The 26,449-nt window shown below is 41.1% G+C and overlaps 2 protein-coding genes across 5 annotated transcripts; both read right to left on the bottom strand.

Annotated features, from left to right (window-relative positions):
* Positions 1-124: 124 nt before the first annotated feature.
* LOC146516760 (volume-regulated anion channel subunit LRRC8C) lies at positions 125-10,506 on the bottom strand. 4 transcript variants are annotated; one of them, XM_085162854.1, is made up of 4 exons: positions 5,291-10,506; positions 4,977-5,135; positions 536-2,850; positions 125-470 (listed from the first exon to the last, which is right to left on the bottom strand). In XM_085162854.1, the coding sequence occupies exons 2-3, from the start codon at positions 5,115-5,117 to the stop codon at positions 568-570; spliced, it is 2,424 nt and encodes an 807-aa protein (XP_085018980.1). In that variant the 5' UTR covers positions 5,118-5,135; positions 5,291-10,506; the 3' UTR covers positions 125-470; positions 536-567. The 4 variants fall into 4 exon arrangements, with proteins under 4 accessions (XP_085018980.1, XP_085018979.1, XP_085018981.1 ...); XM_085162853.1 differs by having other exon boundaries at positions 125-2,850; positions 5,291-5,419; positions 5,835-10,506; XM_085162855.1 differs by having other exon boundaries at positions 125-2,850; positions 5,291-10,199; positions 10,302-10,506.
* keap1b (kelch-like ECH-associated protein 1b) lies at positions 10,502-22,960 on the bottom strand. The gene is made up of 6 exons (XM_085162870.1): positions 18,595-22,960; positions 17,287-17,532; positions 15,593-16,269; positions 14,281-14,486; positions 11,825-12,001; positions 10,502-10,859 (listed from the first exon to the last, which is right to left on the bottom strand). Exons 1-6 carry the CDS (start codon positions 18,898-18,900, stop codon positions 10,618-10,620), a joined length of 1,854 nt encoding a protein of 617 aa, XP_085018996.1. The 5' UTR covers positions 18,901-22,960; the 3' UTR covers positions 10,502-10,617.
* Positions 22,961-26,449: the final 3,489 nt, after the last annotated feature.

The raw sequence follows: 26,449 nt of genomic DNA, 5'->3' as shown, positions 1-26,449 counted from the left end.
AACTTAATAAAATATTGTTTTACCAAAAAAGATGGTATTTTCAGGACAACACATAAAAAACATTTTCAACTGTGAAAATCAAAAAATATGAATCATTTCGTTATGACTGCTTTTAAATAGAGTCTTTAATGGATATGCAAAACTGGGGCAATTAGGATTTCCACACTTGTCCACAGATGTGTTTTCCCTACTAGAAATGCACAGTGTGGTTTAAGCTGCCTGGAGAAAGCATGCGGGAAGCAGCCTTCATGATGTCCACTTAATGCATGCAGTTTGCATATGGCACAATTTGACATCACATGGACTTTGTGCTAGGCACCTGGTAGATTAAAGACCGTCTGATCCAACTGTGTTAGACCTTTGTGTTCTCACCAGCACCTCTTTAGGTCAGTCCTATGAAAGTCTTCAGCTTTAGAGTTACTGGTTCTCTTTTAGTGGTCAGCTGTGGTTTGGGTTTTCCTTTTCCTTCTCTCTGAAAAATATTTGTATCAAAAATGTTTTTTCAAGCTCACCCACCACTCTTTAATTAGAAAACACAAGTATGTGACAAACCTTAGCTCCACACACTCAGCTGTTATTTAACTTGCTTCTTAGATCTGATGGCAGTTGATCCAGCAGGTTATCTTCTACTATCAGCCCACTCAGCAGGGGACAGTCCCCTATCTCCTGAGGTAAGTACTCCAGACGGTTTCCTTTAATATCCAGCCGGACCAGCTGGGCAAGGTTGGTTACTTTTGAGCTGAGGTGTGAAAGGCGGTTGTTACCAAGAATCAGTGTTTTTAGCCTTTTACAGGAGAACAGCTCTTCTGGCACTGTCTCTAAGGAGTTGAAAGCTGCGGAGAAGAACTGCAGGCTCTGCAGGATGTTCACTTCAGAAGGGAGTGAAGTGAGTTGATTGTGAGAGATGTCGAGGTGCCGGAGTTTGGTGCAGTAGAAGAGCCGAGAGGGAAGCTTTCCTAGCTTGTTCCAGCTAATGTCCAGTGTCTCCAAGGTATGCAGCTTAGATATATGTTCAGGGATGTATGAGATTTTATTGTGCCATAGCCGAAGTGTCACTAAATGCCTGCAGTGCTGTAAGCTCAGGATCTCCTCCACAGTAGTGAGTTTGTTTTCCTTCAGGTCCAGCTCCTGCAGATTGCTCAGGCTGAAGACAGCGCTTGGGATGCGCTCCAACTCACAGCCCACTAATTCCAGTGAAACTAAGTTGGTTAACTTCTTCAGGATGCTTAAAGCCTGGACCCTGACACTTTCATTGTAGATACGCAAGCGCTGCAACTGGAACGCAACATCTGCTATGCTGGAGGGGATCTTTGTAAGTTTGGAGCGAAAAGTGAGGACCCTCAAAGCTCTAAGCTCTTTAAAGGAATCCAGAATGGGACTTTTGGACACCTCGTTGGTTAAAGGACCTTCCAGGTGGAGCTCTTCCAGGCAGTGTAAGGTGTACATCCACACAGGAACCTCTTCGAAATGCTCAAAGGTTAGATATAGAATCTTTAAATGTTCTCTCAGGTGGTTTAGGGCAGCAACTTGGAGCTTTGCGGGGCAGTAGACCATTGATAACTCCTGGAGAGACTCTAGCTTTGCTATACTAGCCGGTATGGTGACATTCTTCATCTGCTCGAGTTTGAGTGATTCCAGTTCGGGAATCTCAAAAACGGTTTCTGGAAGCCCTGGTAACATTAATAGGTGTAGCTCTAGACGGTTTCTGGTGTTCCTGGCTAGACGCGTGCGCAACTTTTTGTCCGTCCACTCGTAGTTTAGATTAAGCTGATGGAGGCGGCTCTCACTGACTTCAGAAAGAAAGACAGCAAACCTTTTAGAATAAAGAGCATCATATTGGTCCACAAGATGCAGGAGGAAGGCAAAATCATTCTTCACATCAGGTATGTCATTAATTCCGGTCTCCAGTCTGACCTGCTCAAAATAGTACTCCTTTAGAGGTCGATGGAAAAGCCAGTAGAGGGTATAGATACGCAGAAGTCCAAATACGGCCACAAAGCAGATATAGCAGTAGGCAAGCTTGGAGAAAAGATGTGCTTTGTTGTGGTTACAGCAATAGATATCAAAACCAGTCAGCTCAGGCGGAACCAAACACTGCACAACTATCTCAATGTTAGGTACCAGCAATGCAGTGTAAATAATAATCAAAAGAAAATGGATGACCTTTACTGAAGTTTGCAGCACGTACATGTGGTACAAAATGTCTTTTTCCTCTACATGAGTTCGGAGCTTCTTCACCTTTTCAAATAGAGCTTTGGCTTGCTCTCCTTCCTTCTTATCCAACAAAGAGAGGGTAGACTTCGGTTCTGCACTTCTCTTTTCTTGATTAGACTTAACAGAGCAGGAGCGAAGGAGGCCCACAGTCTCCTCCTCATCGATTTGTCCTTCTGTGGAGCCTTTAGTCATAGTGTTCCTCCTCCAGTTGACTAGCTTCTCCTCGCCTCTTTCCTCGGAAACTTCACTCAGGGCTCTTGTGGTCCAGGGTGAGTCAAAGCACTTGTCAAGAATGTTGACAAAGAGATCAATTTTAGAAGATGTTCCAGGAAACTTGAACCAGAAGCTGCTTGTTACCATGAAGATTATGGTGTGGATAACCACGAGGTACGGAAAGTACTTTGCATACCAGTGAACAGACCTCTCATAGCAATAGTTGTTGACGAACACGTATTGATGAATGTCCAGATTGTTCTTCCGCCCAAACACCTCCACTATGATGGGGCTCGCCGGGGTCACCAGTGTGTTCTGCAACTTCTCATTGTCCCCATAACTGCTGATGTTGCTGCAGTCAATTGCTTTTGGTGTTGGACTGGTGAAGTGGCTTGGCAGGCATGCAATCTTGTCTTGGGTGAGCTATAAAAAAAAAAAGAACATAAAAATATCGTGATAAAAACAAAGCCCAGTTCACTTGTTGGTACGCAAGTATTTCTGACTGGAGAACAGCAAGGCCTAAACTAATCCGCTTGTTCTCACTCTCAGGCGTAACATAGTCACAATTTGTCAAATCCCGAGGCGTTTCTGAGGAATGCGAAAGGTGACCTTCCACGTTCTTATGCTACGTGCCAGGTTATGGATGAAATCTAGTAGAATGATGCTCCCGCGGTAATACACGTTCCAGCCATGTATTCCAGCCCTAACCCTAACTCTATCCCTAACCTCAACCAGCATGTTAGATAGTGTTTTCCAAAGTGATTTAAGTAAAACAAACGTACATGTGTAGATTAATGAATCTACACGTGTACGTTTGTTAAACGGTTCTCATGTTTCCTCATTTTTCTGATCTTGTAATATAGGGACGTGATGGGTTCCCGGAAGTGTAATATACTGACAATTTATCACTTAGTGTATAATGTTACGCTTTGGGAGTGATGAACTAACAGGTTTCACCTTGCGGGTAAAGCCTAAATGCAAAAGCTAAAAACTGCAGATGATAAAATCAGATAGGGGTTTAAAAATACATGAAATCCTCCACCCTTTGATGCGTCATCAAACAGACGAGCAACAATCAGAAACAGGCTTATACTTTCCAAGCCATGACATCAGACATGACACTACTTGGAGGGATGATCCATTCCACCTCTTCATTAAGACACTAAGCACCAGTGTTTCAGAGTAAAAGTCACTATTAACATGCTGCTGTAGGAAAGCAAGAAAAATCCATCACCAAAGCAGAAGATTCCACTGTAGTGGAATATTTTCTTTATTGTTTTCTAATTAACGAGATTTTGTGCTGCTGCAGAGGTTAAAGAGCACAGCGTGTCTAACAGCACTAAGTGAAAGGGAGATTTAATTCTGTCATTTCTATTTTTACATTTAATTGGATTACCTATGTCTGAAGAAGAAATCACAACACTAAAATCCACAATTAGAAAGTGCTTCGCAGTTTGGATAAAAACCGATTAAAGAATAAAAGTACATATTTATACTTACAAACACACTTTCATTTATTCCTACATACACACTTATGTATACACATATGAGAAGAACAAAAGGCCAAAAATAATTAATGGCTTTATTTATAGCCTTTTGTTATGAGTATTGACTAGTTTTTTGTTAGCAGCCTAGCTGCTGTATTCTAGGCCAATGGTAGACGGGCTAAAGCAGACTGAGAAATGCATGTGAAAAGTGAGTTAGTTATAATCAAGATGGCAGAAAATTAAAGTATGTACAAAAGTTTCTTCATTACTGGTAGATTTTTGAGATATTTCGTAAATGAAAGAAACCAGACTGGATAAACTTTGAGTTGTGAGATTTTTGGTCGAAAATAGCAGATGATTTAATATTTTTAATTTAAAATTAAATGTGTGTGTTACACCATCCTTGTAAAGGTGGTGGTTATATGTTTAATTGCTTGGTTGAAATCCATAATTACTTCATAAATGTTACACTGACAGAAGGAATAATGAGTGTCAGACTATAGATAACCCCTTTGGTTGCTGAATTATTTTCACACATTCAGTTTCGCCAAACAGACTGTGTAGATGGTGCAGCAATTCAGACAGCTTTGTGACCAATTCTTTTCATGAATGTGTCCCCTGTAATGCCCCTTTGTTGTTGGTGTCTACGCTTAAACAACAATTTAGTACAATTAGAGGAATAAACTGATGCTTCTGCTCTGAAAAACACAACAGTTAAGAAATCTGCAGTAAACAAGTTGTGAAATTTGTATGTTATTATATCTGATTAGCGCTGACTACACTGTAGTCCCTTTGCTTTACTTTGGTGCTATTTTAATGTGACACAGAAATGATATTCATGTGATGAGAGACACACATTAAGCAGCCAGTTTGTGATCTGAATGTGCACAAAGTGGGTCAGGAGAAACAAGTTCGTTCAGCTGTAGTGCTTTCCTTTTTCGCGTGACTGGGTGGGCAGATAACGCAGGAATTATCATGGCATCTACAATGAGACAGACAAGGTCAGCGATGACTTGGTTTTACTTTTTGAAAACTTATGGACACAAAGTGTAGACACCTTACCTGCAAAGTGCATCCAAAGACTCCAATCATGAGCATAGCAATGCACAGATACTCTGTGAAAACATCCCACCATGGTTTCAGGACCCTATACTTCGAGCTGGGCTCTGTGCCGAGGGATCTGAATTCACCCACTGGGATCATCCTGGCTGCTGCTCCACACTGATGAAAGGAGACGAAAGGAAAGGAACGAGTGGATTTGAGCAATGAAGCTGGAACAGGCTTTCAATGCAGAGAAGTCTCCAGAGAAAATCTTGTCAAAGGTTTTAAAGTTACATGACACAAAGAACACACATGAGCTTTGGCTGTTTATTGACCTTGAATGAATGGACGCTCCTCCTGCGCTCAAAGGGGGATTCAAACAGGATGAACTAGTCTGACAACAAAGAGAGTCTCTCTCTCTCTCTCTGGAAAGAATGGAAACAATTTTGTGTCCTGAAGCCCACCTTAATAGATAAACAGAGAAAGAAGGACAGAAGCTCCACTGTTTTATAACAATACTACTGCATCAAGACGAGATAAATATCCTGTTAATTTGTGATGTGAGCTGTGCGGATTTGTGCACACACAGGTAACCAAATACAAATCATTGCAGCAGACCTCTGCCTGGCTAATTTCTTCTTAACATCGCTGCTTGTGTTAAATTTGAGGTAAAAGTGGCGTTTCTTGTGGCGTTGTCTTCATTTAACAACGCAGGTAATGAGTGAACTTCCAAAGCTACTTCCTAAATCAAACGAGTATAACCTCGAGAACTTATCTCCCATTAAGTTTTAAGTTTCCACTGAAGTTTGAAATTATCTCAGAAGTTTCGCCCAACAGAGTAAAACAGAAGCAAGCGTCAGCAAGACTACTTTTACATACCTGCGCGCACACAGGATCCTCTGGTGTCCGGTGGCAGTGGCCAGAGTTTTTTTCATCACTTTCAGAGGCGCTCACCGGTGTGAAGCTCGCGAGAACTCACGCGGCACATCCAAGCGAAACTTTCAAAATAAAACCACTGTCAGCGAGCATGTTCAACGCATGTGAGCGCTGACTTTACAGAGGCACACTTCAAGTAATCTTTACGTAGTTAATGTGATTACTGCAGTTAGTGTATATTTGCGCCCCTAGCAACAATTTCAAATGAGGCTTTATATTAAATTAACCCATAAGACTCCAGACCCATTTTTATTTTCAGGAAAACTAGGAGAGAGTAAATGCTAAAACTTGAACAGGAGATTTCTTCAATGTGTAGAAGATGAGTTAATAGATCAAAGTGTATAAGCGGACATTTCTTCACCTATCACAATAGAAGATCCCTGCCCGGTCCTAACAATCAACAACCCATAAACCCATCAGAATACAAGCACGCGGTCTGTTATCGTATGACTTTCAAATGATAAGAAGGCATGGTTATTAAATAACGCTCCTGGTCTCACGCAAGACAAAGCAGGAACAGCCTCCTTATTTTTCAGCCACACCTCGATTAGTGTTGCGTAACCTTGACATTTTTGTAAACTCATGCTGTGGTAATATTCGGGAGAAGAAAGGAAGAGAGGAAGTTACCGCAGTGACTTTCTTTCCGTCCAAACTGAATCACAAACTTATCATCCTCCTGTCTTTGACGTGCGTTTCTGGTTACAATCTGACGTCGGGTGTTAAGCAGAAAAGTTTAGAGGCCTATTAACTGCTTAAATTTCCATCTGCAATATTTGAAAGATATTGTTTTCTTCCAACGAGAAACTGATGACGCAGCTGTATATCTTCACAGATTCTTTTTTAAGTCTGTGTTTTTTAGGCCTGTGTTTGCCAAGTCTTAATACTCTTATAAGCCCACACAATACTTCTCGGTAGTGTAAACAGTGGTCTACCTTATCCACCTGCTGGGTTTAGCCAGGAAATTAGATGTGTTGGGAGGTATCATGGGTGGTCGGTAAATGACATGCCTGCTTTTGCCTCACTGAAAAACACACTAGAAAGATAATAAAAACGAGACTTTGCACACTAGTATCTACACGCACACATACTTTATTAGGTGCATTTTGCTCATATTGGGCTGAAGCTCTTTTTGCCATGTCCTAATCCTTCATGGCATAGATTCATGATATGAATCTCCGGTTCCACCACATTCCAAATATGCCTTATTAGATTGAGGTCTGGTGACTGCCGAGGCCATCGGAGAATTGCAAACTCATTGTCATTTTCAGGAAACTGGTTTGAGACAATTTAAGCTCAACATCCTACAGGTTATTCCGCTAAAATTAGGATAATGTCGAAAATGGGTACACTTTGGTCATTAAGAGATGGACATGGTCAGAAAGAACGCACGGGTAGGGTGTGGAGTTTAAATGATGCTCAGTTGGGGCTCAAAGTATACACTTCACCATCACGAGCAGCCTGAACATAAATATAAAGCAGGATTTCTTGCTTACATGAGATTCTGACCCCACCACACAAATTTTGCAGCAGAAATTAAGAATCATCAGAGCAAGAGAGGGGAAATGATGTGGGTTTCTGCTCTTGTTGTCCATCTGCTTCAACATTTCGCCTCTACTAAAAATACTCTTCTGCATATCTTGGTTGTAACAAGTGCTAAATGAGTTACTGCATCAACAAGAGTTTTTTTCCTGCTAATTTGATATTTCTTCCTTTTTGCTGTATTCCGTGTAAACGCTAAAGGTGGTTGTGTGTGGGGGAAATCCCAGCACATCTGCAGTTTCTAAAAAAAACTTGCCTGGCCCCAACAACCACACCACATTCAAAGTCACTCAGAATCATCTTGATGACATTCACTTTGAACTTCAATAGGCCACGTAGACCATGTGTTCATGCCCGAATGTAGTGGGTCGCTGACACGTGATTGTATGATTAGATAGTTGCATTAATGAGTAGTTAATCAGATGTACCTATCAAAGTGGGCAGGGAGCATCCATCTTTAGCAAAAAGCGTAAACTGGTAACTTTATTTTAGGGTAAATGTAGAAATAAAATACAAGAAGATATGAAGGCGCTTTAGCTCCCTCTAGTGGCCACTACTGATTTGAAAACAGCACAAATGAACGTAACATCAAGAAGAAAAAACAAAACACACACAACCCAGCAACTATCAGAACTAAAATTATTACATGACTACAGCAGTGCAATAAACACATTTTAATTAACAGTGCATTACTGTACAGGGTAGTTCTTGCTTGGGGAGAAATGTACAAAGCAGATGTTAAATATTTTCATCTCTAATCCAACCACTGGACAGGGGGGGAAAAAAGGTCCCTTTCAAGGTGAAGCGTCGGTGTCTTTTTTTTTTTTTAATTTATTTTTGTTTTTTTTAAACAAACATCCAAAATCTGCTGTAACAGGCATTCCTAGTTTGTTACAATGCATGCTAGTTATTAAAACACTACACCAGAGTCCAATTTAATACAAAGCTGATGTCAGTTTAGAGGAAGAAGAAAAATCACAAAGGACCTGAACAAATAAATAAAAAAGTGAGCTCTGAATTCCTGTACAAGACTTTGTAGAATATCAATGTACAAAACATCACTTAAAAACATTTGTAGCTTAAACCGCTGTTACAAATACATTTTTTTAAGCAAGTTTTTCTTTTTTCCCCTTTTTCAAATCATTAGTATACAATATTTGAACACGAATGCACAAACATGGTAATTTCTGTGTCTGAGGTCTCAAGGATGTGAAAATCCAAAAAATTGTTTACTGCGCGTGGGAGGGTCTCATTTCTGTCTGTAAATAGTGAGATGTTTGAATCCAGGCTGTTTAAATGATACAATATTGATTCCTCTAAACACAGCCTAAACTAATTTCTTCATTCTGTTGGCGCTTTGCACACCGATCCCACTGGACGACAATCGTGGAGCCCGAGAAGAAGCATCGCTCAGTATTTTACTAAAGTTTCACATTTTATGCAATCAGTTAAAGAACACATTTGTTACTATGCAGACTCTTGCATCAACACTTGAATTTGTGACAGTGGGCCTCATGCAACAACCACTTGCTTAAAGCAGATCTTTTCTACCATAATCTGAGATGACAATTTATACAATTTGGCAGGTGCATGCACATTTTCCCCCACACCCGTACAGCTGCATGACTGCAGTTGAAGGAACAGAACCTCAGCTGCCAGTTTATGATTATACACACTTAACTAGATCTAATGCTCTATAATATGACATCCTGCAATAAATCCTACCTTCGTGAAGGTTGTAATTTCTGATTAAGTGGTTCCATAAAAAGGTGGTGATTCTGTGGAAGTGTTATGCACTAAGTGACAGGCGTTTATTATTTTGCCCCAGTAAGATCACTAAAAGGCGACAAAACAGTAGAAACCCACTGTGAAAGCTGGATTTACCGCAGGACTGCTAGTTTTAGCCGTGCCTACCAAAATAAACCTGCAGCCGAGTGTCAGGTAGTCATGTAAGAAAGGCCAAAGTATTTCTTCCTGGAATCTAACAGCACACGTCATGGGTGGTATTGCAGGCGAGGGATCACACCAACACCAAATGCCTCGCACAGGCCGTTTGTTCTTGGATTTAAAACTGGAACCACCTTGCCAGTTTGCTTGAAAAAATCCTCTTTTACATCACAGGTATATTCTTGTGTGTGATCCAGTAATCCAAAATGTTCTTGAAAATATTTAAGGTGGGATAAGAGCTCTGGAGCTGCAGAATCTGTCTTCAGCTTAGATCAACAACAACCGATTTAAATATCTTCCGCGTGCCTTCACAGGCGTCATACAGGATATCCACTTTAAATAAAAATAGATTATTTGCATAAAAATGAGTTCTAAACAGATGGTGAGTTTAAACATGTACATTACTACTAAAAATAACAGCAAATAACTGTCTACATATACAATAAACAGGAGGGAAATAATGGTTCCTGTGCTATATCAAAAACCTCCTGTTACTACACAGTTTCTTTGGACTGCTAGTACTGGATATATCCAACATCAGAAGCTTAAATTCTTCTTCTTCATTTATTTATGTATTCTTTTTTAATGTGCAGATTGTGATTTTGTAAAGAACTATTGGACTGAATTAAGATGGCCTGTATAAGCACATCAAACAAGCTCTTGCATGAGGCCCACTGTACGATCTTCATCTTGTGGCTCTCTGGGTTAACACTAATTTCCACACAGTGACTCAGCCTGTGCCTTCCCACACAAGCACCTCAGGAGAATATACCAACATAGTGATAATGCCCACAGGCATTGTAATGGCACTTTGATTGCTGCCTACACACACACACACACACACACACACACACACACACACACACACACACACACACACACACACACACACACACACACACACACACACACACACACACACACACACACACACACACACACACACACACACACACACACACACACACACGCTACGTTTTGTTTACATAATCTGATCGCTTGAAGTATTTCCTTCACCTATCAGATTTAGTTTGCTCTTTAAATGCAATAAAGAGCCCCTGATGACTCATCGGGCCAGTAAAGTGACCTTTTTACTATGGAGCCCTTTTCTTGAACTTTACAAATTATGATCTAGCTGAGGGCTTTAAATGCCGCGTTGGAGCACAGCTGGACTGTCTGGATCTTATAACGACACTCAATTTAAAGGACCAGTTTTCACAGGTCAGTTTTGAGATGCGTGTCAGTGTGTGGATCGGGTCCTGCTCAGATCTTCGCGTGCATTTGCCGAAGGGTCCGCCTTGCCACTGGTTCTTCCACCGTCACACGCCTGACACTGCAATAAATCCTTTTGGCAGGGCTCCATGGTGACAGCCACTCCCACGCCGCTGCGGCCTGAAGTCATGTGGGTCACCTCTGACCAAGTGTCCTGCTCTGGGTCGTAACACTCCACACTGTCGAGGAAAGTGCTGCCATCGTAACCTCCTGTAAGCACAGCACAGATCTGAGCTATGGATAACAAACACTAAGTGGAGTGAGTAAATAGGAGTTAGTTATTGCTACTGTGACTCATAAAAACTTAAATATTTACATTTTATAGTCACAAAAACTGAACAAGTTACCCAAGGATAATCATGCCTTGCAAAATGCATCTAAACACTTAACGGTTACACTACAAATAGTTTTAATACGCAGACACATGAAAAAGAAAGCACACCCTGTTTCTAATTGTGACTTCCTACGTAAACACAACATCACATGACATATTACACACTGTCATTATTTATTTAACACAAACTGAAACGCAGAGGCAGTGTGTGAAAACCAAAGTACACCTTCCCTACTTGCATAAGAAATAAAAGTGTCGGTAGCAGCTAAGTGCTGATAATTAATTGCACTTCATTGACTGATCATCAGCAAGTGTGAGGACTTCTATAAAATCAGATATTTTTTGGCATTTTGAGGAACAAAAAAACTAAATAAAAACAAACAAACCTGCAAAGACGCAATTGAACAAACCACAAGACAACCGTCCATGGTGGTGAAGGCGTGATAATATGGGCATGTTTTACAGCCACAAGACCAAAGTACTGTTTAGCAAAGTATTCTAGAGTCAAGTGCGAGGCCATCTGCCTGACAGCTGAAGTTTGGCCAAAACTAGGTCATGCAACAGGCCAATGATCGCGAGAACAGTAGCAAAGCTACTAAAGAATGGCTGAAAAAGTAAACAATGAAGGTGTTGCAATATCCCAAAGTCCAAACCTCAACCTGAATGAAATGCTGTGGTGTGGTGCTCGTGACCTAAATGAGTACTGGCTCACACCCAATGATTGTAAATGTGGGAGGTGAACAAAATAATTGCATTGATATCGGTATAATAATTAAAACATATTTTATAAATCAAATCGTTGCTTTTCTCTCAGCGGGCTTCTACGAGCTACATTACTCACCCAACACATAGATGCGTCCATGCAGCGCAGTGACTCCCAGAGCACTGCGTCTGTGCCTCATGGAGGCAGCAAAGCTCCACGTATCGGTTTCTACATCATAGCGCTCCACCGTGTTCAGCTGGTTGGTGCCGTCGTATCCGCCCATCACAAAGATCTGATTGCCAAGTGCACACACGCCTAAAAGAAAAGGTCGACCGTTTCATTTATTCAAACTAAATGTGGGCAGACACATGTAAGCACATGGCAGAACTGGCTGAAGAAAAGAGTAACGTCTACGCTACGGTCACAGGTAGTTTTGTTTTGACTGCCATCATAAAAAAAAGAAAGAAAGAAAATAATACAATTAAAACTCCAGGCCAAACATGTATTTAAGGACACACAAAGAAAGACATACACACTCCCCACATAAGTGTTTCGGTTTTTTCTTTAATGCGTTTCTTGGTTAAGAAAAATCATTACCTCTGCCAAGGAGGTTGTGTTTATTATAACACTTCTGTGACGGTTGTAAAATGTTACCAATCCATTCAAATTTGGCTTACATCCACCATGATCTTAAAAGGTCAACTTAATGATTTATTTGCTAAAAAAAAAAAGAAAAAGAAAGAAAGAATCCTTATAACTTAGAAACTATGATCCTTACAAATGTGGTGTGTCAACATATATGAAGTACCAGCATAAAGATTTTAATTATCATGTCAAATTTGACCTCTTCAAGGTCAACACACAGATCTGGAGGTCGTAGAGCTATTTGAAACATTTCATCATATAAGGTATGATCAATGGAGATTTTAAAGATAAAATTTTCTTTGGACATCTGACCTCTTCTTCGGAGTCAAATAAGGTGAAACTTAAATAAAAATGTATATTTTTATTCTGTGGTTAGTATTGCCCCTATGTTTTTATTGTCAACATTTAATTTCTACTGCACTACAAACTTTATTTTTTTAAGCAAATTGAAAACTAATGAAATCCAAAAAACAAAATGAATGTATACAAAACACAATACTAATCCCTTAAAATTTAAATAGTGCCCAAAAGGTGAGGTGCTTGGGTGGGGGATTGTGCTCGGAGTACTTCTTGTTTATTGACTCTGTACAGAGACTGACAACATAGCAGATTTTGCCCACTGTAGCAAAGCCAAAATATCTCATGGATGCCTTTATCCTATCACACACAGTTTAGAAGATGGATGCTGCCAGAGCAATGACACTCATTGGTTTGGGAAGTCCAGTTACGAAACCTCAACCTGAGCATTTTCACCATCTCCATCTGTATGTTTTGAAACCATAAGTGAGGAGTTATCTCTGGATCTGTGCATGTTTGATTTATTCTGAGCTGAAACTAGCGACTGAGCCCTAATAAGTCATGAGGAAAGTTCACTGAGATCACAGAGAAAGGTAGCTTAGGGCCATTTTCACTTAGATTTCTATTCAAATGGAAGTCTTTTTCCAAACAGATACATGATTTACATGATATCAAAGTTTGACTGACCCACACAATCACTGAATTTCACACAGGTTTCAAGTAACAGCATTTGATTGTTAACATTTGAGACTGGTGTATACCAAAGTACTGATAAGCACCTTGACAAACAGCACTGCTATTGGTACTCTGCAAAGTTAAAGTTTACAAATTTTTAACCTCCCCATCACGAGGAAGCTGCTGCTGGAGCGATAACCTTTAACATTGCTGTTTGTTTGAATCCAGTGTTTTTTGGTCACGGTTGACAGGACAGACTGTTCAAAACTGTGGACAGAGCAATAACCAGTGTTGACGTGGTCAGACCTGTTACCAGTCGTTAACCCCAGATGCACGCTACAAAACACACCTTGCTTTCATAACTTATTGCAGAAGTTAAAAAAGCAACACAAAACTAAGCTTACCAATTTGACAAAAGGGGCCATAGTCACGCTTCTGTTTATTTTACACCAAAATATGGAAAGTAGTATCAATAAGAGTACTAATAAGCATCCATACATAAAGACTTCCTGCCAAAGTCTTGGGTCTGTTCTCTAGATATGAGTAATAACTGCTGAGGTAACTAGTTTCTTCCCAGAGTCCAGTTGGATTTCACATCTCAAAGCTTGCCAAAAGACGGCAATAAAATGCCTAGATATTTTGGCTTCACTTTTTCCATATACACTCTGTGATGTGTACTGCAAGATCATTATAGGTTCTGTCTAATTTCTCAATTGTTTTTTCTTTTTTTTTGAGAAATGTTGCTTTTTACCTGAAATCTTTGTTTATTTGCTTTGCCTCACTATTAAGCTGCCCTTGCTGTCTGGTTTAAGTACTGCTTGGGTCTACCTAGCAAAAACAGGAAGGTCTGCAGGGGCAGGAAGTCTTGCATATCTTTACAAATCACAGGTGGAAAACTGCATGGGCAGTTGTGTAAATTGATTGTTTGTCAGAAATGTTTTTCATCATTAGGAGGCAGCTTTACAATTCCTTCTTACCAGCTCCGGAGCGGACCGTGTTCATCGGAGCCATGGTCTTCCACTCATCCTTCTCGGGGTTGTAGCACTCACAGGAGCTGAGCCGGTTGGCCCCGTCGAACCCCCCCACAGCGTAGAGCAGCCGGTTGATGACCGCCACACCCACACCGATACGTCGTGTTAACATCGGGGCTACCAGCTGCCACTGATCCTGTTCTGGATCATACCTGTGGAGAACCAACACAAACTGAGAAGGCTACATAGTTTGAAAAGAAAGTAATTATCGCTATATTTCTGAGCTTTATCTCCCCGTTTTCTTTTTGCCAACTAGTAACATTAGTCAGTTTACTTATCGGGTTTCTAAATCGCAAATGTAACCAACTCTTGTAACTAATCATCCCAATGAATGAACCACTGCCAGGAGTCTGCACCACAGATTCATTAGTTTCATTCCTCAGTATCTGCGTCATATGTGCTTTCGGATGTTACGTGATTGTTCAGACCGGCTGGACATGTTCCTCTTTTACCGAGACTGTGGGCTACCTGTGTAAGAGCTTCTATTTTAGGAACAAAGCCAACTTTTGGGTAAAGTTTCTGCCTTGAATTAAAATTTAAGTAATCCCCGTTTTAAATGGATAGCAGTGAAAAATCTGGGGCAGGTTTATGTCAAGGTTAGTCAGAGCAAGGCCAATACGGCACCTCGGATATTTCTCATGGGACTTGTTGATGGGCTCTCCGCTTCCCTTTTTGTTATTATTTATTAAAATGTATGTTGTTCAGTCACTGTTAACACCCAACACCAGAAAGCACCTAAGCAAAGCTGCCGTTTCACAGGTGTGGATTAAAAGCCGCATCCGGCAGGATTATCTCAAGATGTTAAGCAATCTGAGAAAGAATGAGCATTAGTTCTTCTTGATCTGGTCATATAACAATGTTCGTGCAAGCATTTCGTGCCAAGCTTAGAAAACAAAAGGTGTCTTGTTTCTCTTTTCAATTGTCACTAAGTTTAATATTACAAAAATATTTCCCTGTAGACTCAAACACCCTCACAGCAGCTTTGTGTGATCTAAAAATAAATTGCAGGAAGTAAAATGTTTCCAGGAAGTTACCCGATTACTTCTCTTGACAGACACAATCATAAGCCTTTCATTAAAATGACCTGTGCTGACCACATACTGTAATTGTTACTTAACTGTTCAACCAGTAAAAGACTGCTGGTTTTCTTTCTACATTCAAACACACATAATTGATAAAAGAATAAATTCAGAATAGGCAGAATTGGTCTGTGTAATAAAAGAAATACCACCTTCCATTATTAGCCAACTTCACTTACCTTTCCACACTATTATGATGAATGCACCCATGTGATCCACCAACTGCATATACCATGCCATCGATGACTCCGACTCCGATTCGGTTCCTGGGCACGCTCATGGGTGCACACGGCAGCCAGCAGTTGTTCATAGGATTGTAACAGTCTAAAGCGTTTGAGTCCATGTTACCATCAGGCGCGTTGTTTCTTCCACCAACAGCATAGAAAAGCCCACTGATCACACAGGCGGCCAGGCCGCTTCGGGGTACCTGCAGGTCAGCAAGCCTCAGCCAGGTTCCCGTGCAAGGGTTGTAAGCCTCCAGGTAGCTGAGCGACTGACGGAAATAACCCCCTGCTGTGTAGATGAGCTGCGGCACCTTGGGAGTTCTGCAAGAAATCACTTTGGTGGGTTTGTGGAGGGTGAGGTCCTGGAAGATCTGAGCCAGGTAGTCTTTACACTGTGGGTCCCAGTCCAGAGACTGAAGCTGGGTCTGCAGAAAGTTGGGGGTGAGGGAATGGCAGCGGACAGCCTGGAGTAAGGCTTGGACGTACGGTCGCCTGTTCTCCCGGTCATATCGCACCCAGGCCACGCATGCCTGGAAGACTTCGGACTCACAGCGCACGTTGAGCTCGTCGCGGCTGATCAGGTTGACCAGCTGGCAGTGGGACAAGTTGAAGAATTCCTCTTGGGTTGCTACCTGGAAAGCAGGAGTACAGATTTAAAGTAACTTTTTATGATAAAAGTGTTGTTAAAGAATAAAGTATCTGGTGTGAGTAATTACAACAACTGGAAAGATTTTCCAAACAACTGATTAATATTTCTGAGCTAAAAGTTTCCAGACCGCTAATGATAGCTGCATAAGTCCAAAATCCAGACATATATGGCTGAATGGAATCTAGACCAGCAGCAAATTCTCATCTAATTTTCTTACCTAAAGTAACTGCTGGATCAATTAAACTGTGCACAGTCTCTGTTCCAAATACAAACAGATTTATTTTAAATTACGGATCAATCATGTAATCTTTATCAGTTTGTTTGTTTTTGCTTATTTTGATCAGTTATAACATAACAGTGAGAACAAAACCAACTCTGGCAACAAATAATCTCTTTCTAACAAAGGAAAACTGGTTTCCTACCCTGACAGCCACAATATATTTAAAAAGTCAAACCTCTGGTGAGCAGGCATGTATTGAATATTACACCATTTATAGGTTTAACCTCACAGACAGACATGTGACACGTCTTTGTCATAAGCTGGACTTGCCCTTGATCTTATCTCCTTATGAGGGAGAAATATTAACTGTCCTTTCATTTCTTGTACTGCGTTGTACCATCATCTTTTGCAGTCAGGTATGCTTCAGCCGCAAGTAAACCCACATAGATACTCGCAAGTCATTGTGACTGATAGCTTGAATTCTCTTGGCCTTCTTGTGAAGAGAATGCATGCTATGAGTCTGCCAGTGGACTCATAGCTTGAACTCACCAGAAGAAACCACAATGCAGCAAGTGAAACATTGTTTACCCAGACCTCAAAACACTTTACACACAGATTTCCTGCCCCAAAAACTTGAACAGATTTGTAGAATATCCCATGTTTAATTCTTGATTTCTAAATCACAAAATCATTACTTAAGCTCCACAAATTAGGAAAAAACAATGCAGTTCAGTGATTCTAACGAAAATGCTTTCATTCGAGATGCTATTTAAGCCTTACCTGGCTGAAGTTCATGTAGATGTATTCTCTGGCCTTCTGGTGGAGCTCTGTGCAACCGATCTGCTCTGCAAAGCTGGCAATGCCAATAGCGTTGCTGGGGTCAAGCTGCTGGACGAGGAAATCACAGCAGGCCTTGACCACGCTGTCTATCTGGTACATGACAGCACCATTCATCACATGGATGACACACTTCTCACCCACAGAGATGCTGGCTGTGTAGGCAAACTCTATCAGTCTGTCCATTACCTAAAATGGTGAAAAGACACAACGTAAGGAGTTGGACTGTGGGAGGTCAGTGCACAGATGAGAAAATTAGAGCGAGAGAAGCTGGAGAGAAAAATAATTTAATGCTATGCTTAATTCTGGAAGGAAGGAACCCAGATTAGCATCTCACAAGCTATCACGTCATAGATATTGTGTCGATCACGCTCTATGTGAGCTCAGTAAACACCCAACGCAAGTAAAGGAAGTCAAGATAAAACTGTTTAGCCACTGTGCATACCTGTTTCACAGAGAGAGAGCTTACTTTTTAAAAAGGTGGAACTTCAGTCCTGAGTACCATAGAAAAATATTTATGCACTTTTACATATGACTCATAATTACTTTGAACATATTATTTGCTCGTGGAAAAAAAAGATAAAAAAAGAGAAATGCACTCAATCCATGGGTACACAGATTTTCCAAATATAAATTGCATGTATTATAAAAATGTTTTAGACACTTCAGATAAAGAGATTAACAATCATAAAGTGTGATGTAGAAAATTTAAAATCCAAATATGCAGTCATATAGCAACAAGGAGGAGTCCTACAGAGCAACTAAAAAGGGCAGGCATTGTAGCAAACCCTCCAAGATGCTTGGAATAACCCATTTGGTTAATAATCAGTGTGATGTAAGGCTGATATTCATTTAGTTTTGACTTTTAATTGCACTTGTACAAAGATAAATGATAAAGAAAAACAGTAGACGGTGTTATCTATAAAGGTATGATAATTTGAGTATGGTTTTAAAGCAATTCTGACTTTCTGTTTCACTTTAAAGCAGTGCAGAATTTTTGTGGAAGTGGAGCCATTTTTTTTTTCTAACAATGCTGGAAAAGCCCATTGTGGTATACAGCTTGGTTTTAAAGTTACAAGTCCCATACATACTGGATTTCCCTTGTAATAATGTGAGGCCGGTTTACGCTGAAAGAGGAGTAACTCGATTCCCATTTAGTTATTCGGAAGTCAACAAATAAACACAATACTACAGCTTACATTTAAACGAGTACAAATCAAACAAAACATGGCAAGGATAAAACAAACTAACCTTGGGGTGAATTCCTTCGATGGGCACCAACTCCATACCGCACTCCTTCAGGCCGTTGGTGAACATGGCCCTGAAGACCGGGGACGAGGAGGCCAACACCACCTTGTGAGCCACAAAGTCCACCGCCTCCAGGTCCTTGTAGCGCACGCGCAGCGTGACGTCGCACAGCTGCCGCTCCAGTCGCAGCTCGTTCATGATGGCGAAGGCGGCCGACGTGTGGCTCTTGAGCGTGTAGCTGAAGACGCGGTGACCATTGCGCGTGGACGGAGTCACCAGCGCTTTGTATTCTGTCAAACACTCCGTCATTTCCTACCCTTTCTCCTCCTCTTTGGTCGCCTTCTCAAGAACAGTGGACGGCGTTATGGGGCATCCTTGCACCACATGCAGGCATGGGTCGAAATAAAAGAAGAATTTAATTTGAGGAATTTGGTAGACAGCCACACAGAAAGCTCCAGGCCCTCCTGACTTTTCTATGAGTAAAAGAGTTATGTCTGGTTTATAAAAACATGGGGATTTCCTTGCTATGTTCAGTACTTCAGTCCAGCCATTCGGCCCATTATGGCATTACTAGAGCGTTGAATGCGAGCTGCCACTCGTGGCTGCATGTACTAATATATGCTGCAGTTCCAACATAATTAAAATGCCTTGAATTAAGGGTCCCTCTGGTTTTGTTTGAAGGTTAACTTTTCAGAGAAAGAGTTAGAGAATAGCAGGCAAAGTAAGAACTGCTCCACACTCGGATCAGTTGTTTGTGTTGGCAACACGGTTGCTTTCCTTTCCACTTCTCTATTATTTCAGCAGAAAGGTATTAATCATACCCAGCAATATAAACAGTCAGTGTGCAGTAAGTCTCTGTTATCTTGTCTTCCTCTGAGCCTTCTAATCAAATATATTTTGACTGCTCAAAAAGTCTTCAATCAAACAACTCAAGAGCTGTGCCAGATTCACAAACTGTGCAGATCAATCTTGCACAGTGATAAAAAAAAAATTTAATCTATTGCTTTGTTGCAAAAAGTAATAATCAAAGCTGTCTTCAAAAGAGCTATTCAGAGTCTGAGACTCTAGGTGAGGCAGTTGAGCCTTTAGGAATGGAGTGGTAGCGGTGTTTCGTTGTTTTCTCTGGAGAAGCCTTCCTTGAGGATGCCCACCTATTTGTTTGTTTACTTACTAAGAAGCAGTTGGTTCAGCTGACAGCTGGGGAGAGAAAGAGAGAGAGCATGTGTTTGTTTCATACTGATAAACTCTGCCTCTCCGCTCGGTCTACATACGTACATTAGTGCCTTGCATAGCGAGTGATTCAGCACTATTCTTTATCTATGAACTCATACAACAAAACTTTATCAATGCAGTGACACATAATTCTCTGTCATTCTTCCTCATGCACTCCACTTACAGTCAAGGCTTTGTCTTTGTAACGATGACTATGCAGCTCATTAAAAACAAATACCATCTTCTGCTTTTATGAGTCCCAAGCTCTAGTTCTCTCTATCAGTCGCCAATACTAATGCACGGATCCAGTTTTGTTTTGTTTTTTACCCGAGTTCTGATACGACACAATTACCTCAACTCAACATACAATAAGGTATGTGTTAGTACTGGGTACCAATCCAGGAACAGTGTTTATTTAATACATTTGAATACAAATGAGCAACGAAAAATACCCTGGAAATCATTATCAGGCTTGATTTAAAACATTGCTTTACTAATTCTGTGTGCAAGACAATTTAAAAAACTTTTCTTCAAATTCTTTAGTTCTCACTTGCTTTTGCGTGAAAACGACTGAAAATGCTAGTGTGGACGCGGAGCGTTTTCAGACGAAAACGCCGTTTTCAAATCTATCCGGGCTAGTGTGGACATAGCCTAACGCGTTTTCATTTGTCATGATAGTTTCTCCTTATCTGGCATCTCTTCACACACAGGTAGTGTGCACAGCTGATAAAAGACAGGGTGAAGTGAATATTGTGAGTTAGTGTTAAAACTCCAAACACGCAAAGGAAAAACTGTTGGTGAGGAACTCAAATGCCTGGAATCCTACTTATTACTTTCACTACTTTTAAAAGGAAAAAATGTCCACATAGAGAGGCTAACAATATAAGCAAAACGACAAGTGTAAGTGAGTGTGTAAGCAGCAGCTAGGGAGTGCTGCTCATTTTAAAGGACAACGCCGTGACTTAAATTAGGCTTTAATTTAACAGGCCAGCATGAGTAAGTGTGCTCTTGCTCTGCCCTGTTGCCAATCCACTGGGGGTTTGAACAGAAGGAACAGTTTGTTCAAACCAACAGCAGAATCCAAGTACATCTATTGCAGCATCTTCCAGACATGTTTAAACCAAATTAGGCTAAGAAAACAAAACAATCTTTTAATCAGAGTCAAGAGGTACTTTTATCGGAGTAATCCAGGAGGAGGAGAGGGCTCTGGCTCTGCAGACTGGCTTACAAACAAATACTTCTACAGGTAATAGGTGGGATCAGATCCACTACGTTGAACCCATTAAGTTGAAAATTTAATGCCTTCCTTTTTATTCCAATCCCACTTCTTCTTTTCAGAATATGAACTGCCTGCAACATTGACGTACAATACAAGAAACATGTGGTTAATGTCTGTTTGGAGCGCTCTAATCAGGAAGAGTCTGAATTACTCAGCAACAATGCTGCTGTGAGGGTTCAGTTATATAACAAAGCACCCGTGAGTTGTGTATGCACACCAACACAAACACACACTCACACTGATCGTTAAGTGGAGCATTGATAAAAGGACGCAAAACAAAACAAAAGGCCAGGTTATATGACCTTGTAGCTTTCCGATCTGCAAATAGGTTACAGTGTGCTTTGCAATCATTAAAGATTAAGGGGGAAAAAAAACCAAACTAAGTTGGAGAGTTATTCATTTTACCAACAAATGGGGACACGTCAGTAACCATGATGGAACTCATCATGAGGAAGTCAGCCAGTTAAGCTCGCTGTAATATGAAACACACTGCGATTCACATTTACTGCTGTGCCTCCCCCCTTCCAGGATTCTGGGTGAAATAGTTTCACAGGAGAACATATTGCTCAACTCGCCCACTTTCCACAGCAGACAGAAACGACTCACTGACAAACAAGCTCCCCAAGTCCCACGCTATACCTGCTGCATTACTCTGACATTTCATCAATAATAAAAACACGTTTTGGGGTATGATGAATGCGACAGGTATAACTGGGTCCAAGCCGCTCTAAAGAATCTGTTGTTGAATCAATCAATTGATGAATCAGCTCACAAACACTGCACGTATTATGATTACATTTATTATTAAGAAGAATATGAAAAAACTTGTTCATTACAGGTTCTATAAGTGCAATTAAACTGTCAATCGACGGTGACACTAAACAAGGAAGTTTCAAGGAGTTGGCAGCAGTAAATCCTTACTAAAGGACGAACTCAAACAGAAACTGAAAATGTCCAGTATACATCTTTAAAAGACTAACGTGAACGATAAACCAGCGATTTATGCTGATGCTGCTAAAAATCTTCCACTGCAACCCTAATCTTGACAAGAAAGTTGGCTCATCAATAGCACAGTAATAAAGATGCACACTCACCCCTGACAGAGACCCTGCACGTCGGTTTGCGTGCCACCCTTCAGGCCTACAGATCTTGGGTGTCTTACAACAACTGGAGGGACTCTACAAGTTTAACAGTTTGATCTGAGCTACACCTACAGCTGTGTCAGCGATTTTTATTTTGTTTTGTGCTACAAAGCCAGCAAACGCAATCGAGCCAAAAGTGAAACAAACACAAGTACAGAGTCCAGCGCGTTTCTCGGGCATTTTGGCAACCAGCTCTCCTCGGTGACTCATCGTGAACTCTTCACCGAACAAACAGTGGAACTGGATGTACCAAAACATGACCCAGAAGTGAAGCCAGTGCCTTACATAAACCCTGATGGACTTGGATTTCCGCGCCATTTACCTAACATGAAGAGCACACAAAAAGCCATCGTGTGTCCTCTACGAGGATCATTTCTGAGCTTGCGTTTGTAAAACAAAAATAATCCACAGACCTGGCACGCAAAGGTAGAGCAGAGCAAGCAAAATCGGTTGAAGGTTTCTGGTGGGTTTGCAACGACGGTGAACTCAGAAGGTCTCACGATGAAAGAGCCGTAATCCCCCTCAAAAAACAAGTCAAACGTTTCGGAAACAGAGCTGACAGCAAAATAGGCTCCTAATAATAGACAGTAGAGTAACGGCTGTGAGCCGAGCTCGCAACAAACGTGCTAACAAAGCGGTATCAAAATATTCTTGCTAACAAGACCGCACAAAATCCAGATATGTCCAGACAACTGACATTAATCACTAATGGCTCCTTAAATTTGGAATAACAGAGAATTACCGTAGTCTAGAACAATTCCTCCATCGCGGTCTGCCGAGCCGCGAGCCACACAGAAAGGAGGGGAAAGCTGTAACTCAGCGTGACTAAGCATTGTGCCGGCCTCATCTCGCCTTCACAATAAGAGCTCGCCACCAAAGCGTTGGCCCGCCTCTGTTTATTACTAAAGGCAGACAAACGATCCCCGTGGGAGGGGGCTTTTATTGAGAAGGAATTCTTAAAACGAAGGAAAAGCTGGGCCAATTTTTGGCAGGGAGCCAAAAACTGCAGCATTAACGTCAATCAAAATCTGATATAAATACCATATAAAGGATAAAACTGCAAAACAGGTACTTCTTTTAGCAACTTAAAAAGGGATCTCATTATGAGAAAATAAATAGAATAATGCAGTAACACTGCTTTAAAACTGTATGAGTAATTGTTGAAACCCCAGCAGGAAATTACTACACTGGCATTGTTTAACGATCACTGTGTTGCTCAGACATAATGGTGTGTGCTCTAGAGACATGGTTATAATGTTCCTGCAGTTCTGCTTTAAAACATGAATGACTCCTACATAGCACAGGAGCTTGGGATGAATCTGTTTGCAGTGCTGACACACCACTAAGGTTTTTTCCCCCTCCTTCCAAAACACGTAATTCAGGTCACAGAATTTGATGTTCTGCCTAAAAGCCAAAAGGTGGCACCAAAAGCTAACTGTGAGACTGCAAGCATAAACATTCACTTTTGAGTTTACTCCCGTGGAATGAGCTGCCATAATATAACCAAGACATTTAAGCCCTGTTGCTCTGCAACCACAGTTCACCACTCATCACATCAAGCAGTCCATAATAACATTCCATCTATACACCTTAAGGCTGAAAGGACTGGCAAATCCTAGATATGAAATGACAAGTCATGTTTCATACACCACTTAGAGTTCCCCCAAGACTCTGTTGTGTGTCTGCGTAAAGATCCAATCAGAGGAAAAAGCTGAAGTAAGCCTTGAGGCACCAAACTGCTCTTCTAGATGGATGCTTCCTATACACTGATAGTCCAAGTGTTGGTTAAGAGTGCACTCACACTTGGACTATCAGTTCCCCAGCTCTGTAATTTCCCAAATTCTGCTAGAGCAAGGAAAAGTACAGGTTTTTCATTTGTGCCTGTGGCATCAAGGGACTATCAAGGGTCATAACTTATAACAGCTGAGTTTGTTGCAGCAGAATGGAAGCCAGAGTACAGGAAAGATTCTCTGACTTGTTGACCTCTACCAGGAGGCACAGTTCTCATGGATAGAGCAAACATCTGGAGGAACACCTGCACTGTACAAATCATATCAGGGTTATTCTAGCACCATGAGGCAGGGCTTATGTCTGTAGGCCACAGAAAGTAAAAATCACAAGAACATATCTGCTATCTATCACACTAGGCATGCTTTGCATTGTTGACATTTTTTAACAGTGGCCTGACAAAAAAAAAACAACAACTGAAAAACAAGTGAAGAACTCAACAGCTTCTTTTAGCTTCATGCAAATCAACCAACAGTCTTTACCAGATTTGCATGTTAGCATTAAAAACCATGTCTTCCTAACTGTAACTTTGGCAGTATTATAAGACAAATGTAGACATAAATGCAGGCACTAAAAACACAGTTTTCTTGCTATAGGAGCTAAATTAGCTGGACACATAACAGCTGTGTAATTTTTCTTTATTTTAACTATAGTCGATGTGGAGGGCCAGTGAGAGTGAGGCGATAGTCATTCTTAATCACTGGTTGACAGGAAAACAAACAAACAAAACAAAACCTTAGTGTTCAGTGTTTATCAAAGGTTACATTGGGTGCACTATTACACTTGGTGTGCTGGGCATTATTGACAGCTTATTTCTAACAGTGGTGTGACATTTAAAAGAAACCCTGAAAAACCACATACCAACTTTTTTTATTTATAAGTCACTGGTGGTCATGACTTCGAACAGTTGAGTCTGCTGCAACAAAAAGCAAGCTGGAGGACAGGAAAGATTCCCTGACTTGATGACCTCTGCCAGCAGGCACAGTGGATACAGCAAACGCCTGGAAGAGGCAGTAGCGGTTTTAGATACGGGCGACACGGGCGGTTGCCCGGGGCGGCATCGTGGTGGGGGGCGGCATCACGGACATCGGCAAAAAAAAAAATTGCTCGTACTCATGCTGCCCCGACATCAGCCAGCGCATACTGGGAACGACATAGGCACCGATAGGTTTTCTATCGCCCATTTGCTGGGAGTAAGGGCGCCCTCCGTTTGCGAGGCGCGCCTGCTGCTTGCGGCACAGGGAGGAGAGGGCGGGGCGGCGGGGGATTCTCTGGCTGGCTGGAGCGGCATCTAATATCCAATCGCAAAATAAAACAAAATAAAAACAAAACAACAAACACGAAAACACCCGACATTATGATACAGACTTATAATTTGCACCGATGTTTTTTCGAAATTCTATACACGAAAAGTGAGCGCGAGAGCCCTCAGTGCGCCTGCTTGCTGCTGAAGTCAAAGTAAACTTTATTGTCATCTTCGCTACATACAGTACAGTATATAGAGAGACGAGACGACGAGGCTCCAGTTACAGCAGTGAAAGTAAACAAACAATAAATATAAGAAGAGTAAGAAAATAAATATACACTTTAGGACTCGGGGTAAAGGGATCAATAACAATTTAAAATTTATAATTTACAGTTTGATGATTTAAAGTCTCACACACAGCCCGTCGAAAGGGGAGGGGGGCTGGCTGCTTCCAAATAGAGCACATTTAATTCATAATGTTGTAAATCCAAGCCCATTATGTATTCATGATTTGAATCCTGGGTTGTGTGAAAACTCAGAAATAAAGTGAATCTGTGAACTAAGGTGTAAGCCTATTAGGTTATGTTGTGGTGATCCTCGAGTTGGGGGATTTGTGTTCATACTGGAGTGCAAAATTAAAACCAAGATGGACAAGAAAAGTTCAAAGCCATCAGGTGCTCAGTTTAGAAAAAAGAGAAAAGAAGAGGAAGAGAAACGAGCAAAAGATACAGGTAAGCAGATGTGTCACTGGATAATGGCAGGTCATCCTGAAACAATCAGAATCAGAATTAAAATACTTTATTAATCCCTAAGGAAATTATGTGAATTACAGCTGCTCCAAGAAGAAATGGTAAAAAATAGTAACAGTAACAGACTAAACTCCAAACAATACAATATGTTACAGATTTCAATATTAATTAGTCATTGTCAATTGTTGATTTATCCTGTTCTCATTGTATGAGGAATTATGATGGCTGTTTGGTAGCTGTTTGCATACAATGCATCAATGCATACTCTCTCTCTCTTCATATGTGTGTCTGTGTGTGTTTGTCTGGCGAAATTCAGTATGGTTCCGACAACAGTTTTATGTTAATGTATAATCCTTAATATGTTTTGTGTGTGTGTGTGGGGGGGGGACCAGAGGGAGTGTTCGCCCGGGGCGCCAAACGGGCTAGGAAGAGGGGTTTATGG

The sequence above is a fragment of the Neolamprologus multifasciatus genome, chromosome 6, assembly GCF_963576455.1.
Source record: "Neolamprologus multifasciatus chromosome 6, fNeoMul1.2, whole genome shotgun sequence".
NCBI classification, from domain to species: domain Eukaryota; kingdom Metazoa; phylum Chordata; class Actinopteri; order Cichliformes; family Cichlidae; genus Neolamprologus; species Neolamprologus multifasciatus.
Note: the sequence above shows the minus strand (reverse complement) of the source record. Positions and strands in the feature narration are given on the sequence as shown.

Excerpts from the sequence above, each read along its gene's own strand:
- keap1b (XM_085162870.1), bottom strand. The coding sequence starts at position 18,900 with ATGACGGAGTGTTTGACAGAATACAAAGCGCTGGTGACTCCGTCCACG. Across the intron at positions 17,533-18,594 it reads TCGAAGGAATTCACCCCAAG|GTAATGGACAGACTGATAGA; the intron begins GTTAGTTTGTTT and ends TCACCATTTTAG. Across the intron at positions 16,270-17,286 it reads TCTACATGAACTTCAGCCAG|GTAGCAACCCAAGAGGAATT; the intron begins GTAAGGCTTAAA and ends CCTGCTTTCCAG.
- LOC146516760 (XM_085162854.1), bottom strand. The coding sequence starts at position 5,117 with ATGATCCCAGTGGGTGAATTCAGATCCCTCGGCACAGAGCCCAGCTCG. Across the intron at positions 2,851-4,976 it reads TCTTTGGATGCACTTTGCAG|CTCACCCAAGACAAGATTGC; the intron begins GTAAGGTGTCTA and ends TTTTTTTTATAG.